This window comes from Frankliniella occidentalis, unplaced genomic scaffold (genome assembly GCF_000697945.3).
Source record: "Frankliniella occidentalis isolate FOCC.00 unplaced genomic scaffold, Focc_3.1 Scaffold201, whole genome shotgun sequence".
Taxonomy (NCBI): Eukaryota; Metazoa; Arthropoda; class Insecta; order Thysanoptera; family Thripidae; genus Frankliniella; species Frankliniella occidentalis.
This window is the reverse complement of record NW_026267327.1, coordinates 15759-19556: the sequence shown is the minus strand read 5'-3', so window position 1 is coordinate 19556 and position 3798 is coordinate 15759. Positions and strand designations below refer to the sequence as shown.

The window sequence follows — 3798 nt, the reverse complement described above, 5'->3', positions numbered from 1 at the left end:
AGAAGAGAGGCTGGGTAGGGTGAAGCAAATATTTCTGTGTAGCTTAAATCAAAGAAAGGGTCATATTTGCTGAACTCCTTGATGATGTACTGATCATCTGATCCCCTCAGCATTTGCATGTCGCAGAAAGCATACGACATGGCGAAGTCGATCGGATGAAACCGAGGGCGGGGCACAGAGAATGAGCAAGAAGGGCAAGCCATGATGTGCACACCAGAAGACGAACCGAAGGAATGACTGATGGGCGCGAGAGCCCTTCTTGTATACGTGCGTCCCGCCGCTCGAGGCGCCACATATCGGCAGGTGTCGGAAATAATAATATTGAACGTGTCTCAACGTGTGTTGGACATCCGCGCGCCTGCCGCGCCGAGCGCCTGCCGCGCCGCAACCCGCCCGCACGGCTGCTGGCTGGGTTGCCTACCTGTCAGTGGCCCTCGTCCGCGTAGCGTCCGCTCGGCTCGGCTCGACTCGGCTCAGCTCGCTCACGGCGTACAGGGAGTGCGGCCAGAGGCTCTAGACCCAGGGTGAGCACCTCGTGGTCTTCACCCTGGTCCCGCACATGAAGGCCCTGGCGGTGGAGGGATCGTAGCCATGCCTTGGCTGTGTGCACGGCGAGGAGGGAGGGGAGCGCGGTCCCCCCGACCAAAGCCAGCCGGCAACAGGGCTCCGCCCGGCAGTCGGCCCGCTGCGCGGCGGGCAGTCGGGGGCAGTCGCGGGGGTGAGGCGGGGAAGGGGAAGGGTTCTCGCGGGGAGCGCGGGGGTTGGAGGGGAGCGCGGCTCGGCTGGCGGGCGAGACAGCCGGCGCGCAGCGGCATTGTTGGCCTGAGCTCTCTCGAGTGTGGACGCGCCATCATGGACCTCATCAAGGGATACGTCAGTGACAACAGCACCACCTCGTCGAGCTCTTCAGACAGCAGCAGCAGTTCCTCGTCGAGCTCGTGCTCCACTTGCAGTGCGTCGTCAAGTTCATGCTCTACCTGCAGTGCATCGAGCTCCCCAGCGGCCAGCAGCAGCGGGGACACTCTAAGACTTGATCATAGCTCTCTTGTGCGTGAGCTGGACGCCATGGACGTAAGTACCTCAAATGCTTGTGAGGACACTGTTTTGCGAATGACTTTGAATAAAAAAACCAATGTCCTCTAAAACAGTTCTATGTCGAAACAATGTTCGAAATGCGATGTAAGCCGCGGTAATGTGTTACCGTGTGGCTCTCTCTAAGATCTCTCTCCGCGAAAAGAACACGAAACGACATAGAGCTGTTTTATTTCAGTCGATCATCAACCGCGTAGCCGCCCAATGCGGCACGACTCGCGACATTTTGCTGCCCAATGCAGCCGGTTTGTATTTTAAAGGGTGAGTCCAATGTGTGCTTAAGCGAGAAATCGCTGTGTCCTTCCCTGTTTTTTTAAAGTGCACTCGGCATGATTTGCCTTGTTGCAGCTGTAAATATCACGCTTGCATGCTTTTGAGGTTAAAACGTGTTGAATCTTGTCTGACGCGGCGGCCGCGCGGCGGCCGCACCGTGAGACGCGGGTAGGGCCGAGGGCGCGGGGAGAGGAGGAAGGGGTTCGTCGCCAGGCGTCGCCAGGCGCTGGCTCAGACAGGCGAAGGGGACGGGTGGAGGGGGAAGGCTGTTTGCCGCGCGCTGTGCTGTTGCTACGCCGGGGGACCGTCCGTCAACAGGGGGCGAGTGTAAATTTGTGGCGCGCGCGCGCGTGTGTGTGTGCGTGTATGTGTGTGTGTGCGTGTGTGTGCGTGTGTGTGTGCGCGCACGCAGGGACACAGTAAAACTATCGCGCGACGCTAGGCCGTCAGCCCCTGGTCCAGGTCTGGGAAGCAGCCGTCATGCCGCCAGCTCCACCCCCTCAGGAGCCTAGGGGGAGGGGTCAGCTGTTCGTAACTTTGGTGGCAGTCAAGTCAGCCGCATGGGGCGCACGGGGCTTCAGCTCAAGGGGCGATGGGTAGGCAAGCGCGACTTTTGTTCATTTGTGATTAATTTGTTTTTTTGCCAAACTTTTACAGTCGACCAGTTTTGAGGAACCACTCAACGAGTGCAACGCCCCACCTCGCAATGATGGACCATTGCAGCATCAAGCGTCCTTCGGCACTGAAGCTTGCGATGGGGTAAGTCCCCCCCCCCCCTCTCCCCCGGCCTCTTCAGGAGTTGATAGTGCCTGAGTACAGATATTGGATTATCGTAGATGGGCGCACGCACAAACCAACCGAGTGCATTCTGATGTGCAACGATGCGGAAGACAAAGCGGAACAACGCGCCCCCCCCCCCCTCCCTGCACTCTCCCTCCCCCAAGTTTTTCACCCTACTTTTCTTATTGCAGTTTGAAGTTGAGCCATGCGACAATTTGTGTGACGATATGCCCTCGACGAGTGCCATTGCTGTGCCAGACATGCCAATATTGGAGGATGTTGATGAGGCGCCATCGATCGAGCCATCGGTGCATCAGCAAGTCGAGGTGAACGAGGTACCTGAAGCATTCGCACCCCTGGAAGTCTTGGCTGCGGCGCAACAGGAAGCGGCCGAAGTTGAAGAGGCGTCATCAACAATACCGTAAGTAAAATCCCCTCCATCCCCCCCCCCCTCTCCTCCCCTACGCATTTCACTAAATTTTGGTTCTATTCGCAGAATGGAAGTCTTTCGAAGACGTAAAACCAGGGTGCAAGCCCCACCAACCCCCGCGGCCAAGCGCCCCCTTGCTAGCGTGTCTGGACCAAGTTTCGTCGAGTCGACCCAGCGGCACCCCATGGGGGTTGTCCCAAGTCCTGTGTTTCATCTTCCACCCCCCCAACCACACATGGTGGAGATGATTGTAAGTAAAAACAAAATAACAGTGTGTATTTTTTAAAAAAAGATTACCCCTTAATAATTTATTTTTTTCTTCAGGACAATATTGACATGAGGCAGATTTTAAATGCCAAGAGGGCCAAGAGGGCGAAGATGGAAGGCACCAGTAAGAAGAGAGACGAAGATCCTTTGTAAATGCCTATTTTGTATTTTTTTTCTTATTAATCCTAATTTTCTGTATTTTCTACACTTGTGATTTTCTCACTAAATTTGTTCAAAGCATTCCACATTGTGTCTTTGTTATTTCAGTCATCCTTTTATTTCTGTTGAATCAGATTTTTTAAAAGATAGCTGGAAATTTTTTGAGAATACTTGTCAAAGGATTTATGTTTCATTGTCAGCGAGTAACTATAACGAAACTATCTTAAAAAACTAAAGAAAGAAACTTAAAACTAATGTGAGAAAACAGAACTGATCCTCAAATTATTTTGTCGGATGAGGAAGGCGTTCATGTTTAAACCAGTTGAAATCGTGGCTGAACTTCGATAAAGTTGTGTCATGAGAACTAATGAAGTAGGCATGTCACATCACTAAGACTAAGTAAATCTATTTTGGAATGATATTCCATTTTTAAATCTAAGTAGGAAAGAAAAAAGAAAGTAAGATGTCTTCTTTAAACTTGATGTCAACGGCTTTTGACTCGGAAAAGTTTTATCTTTGACTGTCACTAAAGTAAATGCCTCACACTAATGAGGCTATGCATACCTATTTTAGAATGCTATTCTATAATTAAACTACCCAACCCAAAAAAAAATAAAATATAACTTGAAAGTGTTTAGGGATTTTATATTATATTAGTTTTGTATTTTTGTTTTTGTGTGTTTTTAAATGCACTTACTGTCTCATTGCTGAGAACAGTTTTTCTTTGAGGAAATCAAAGTGGTAGCAAATGAGTTCTCTTTTGAGAACTTCAGGGAAGGGAACGGGGGTGTCTGTCT

General features: G+C 51.3%; 1 protein-coding gene across 1 annotated transcript; it reads left to right on the top strand.

Annotated features, from left to right (window-relative positions):
• Positions 1 to 796: 796 nt before the first annotated feature.
• Positions 797 to 3087, top strand: LOC127750505 (uncharacterized). Its single transcript, XM_052272346.1, has 6 exons — positions 797 to 1071; positions 1149 to 1353; positions 2023 to 2124; positions 2337 to 2566; positions 2642 to 2825; positions 2900 to 3087. Exons 4-6 carry the CDS (start codon positions 2373 to 2375, stop codon positions 2993 to 2995), a joined length of 474 nt encoding a protein of 157 aa, XP_052128306.1. The 5' UTR covers positions 797 to 1071; positions 1149 to 1353; positions 2023 to 2124; positions 2337 to 2372; the 3' UTR covers positions 2996 to 3087.
• Positions 3088 to 3798: the final 711 nt, after the last annotated feature.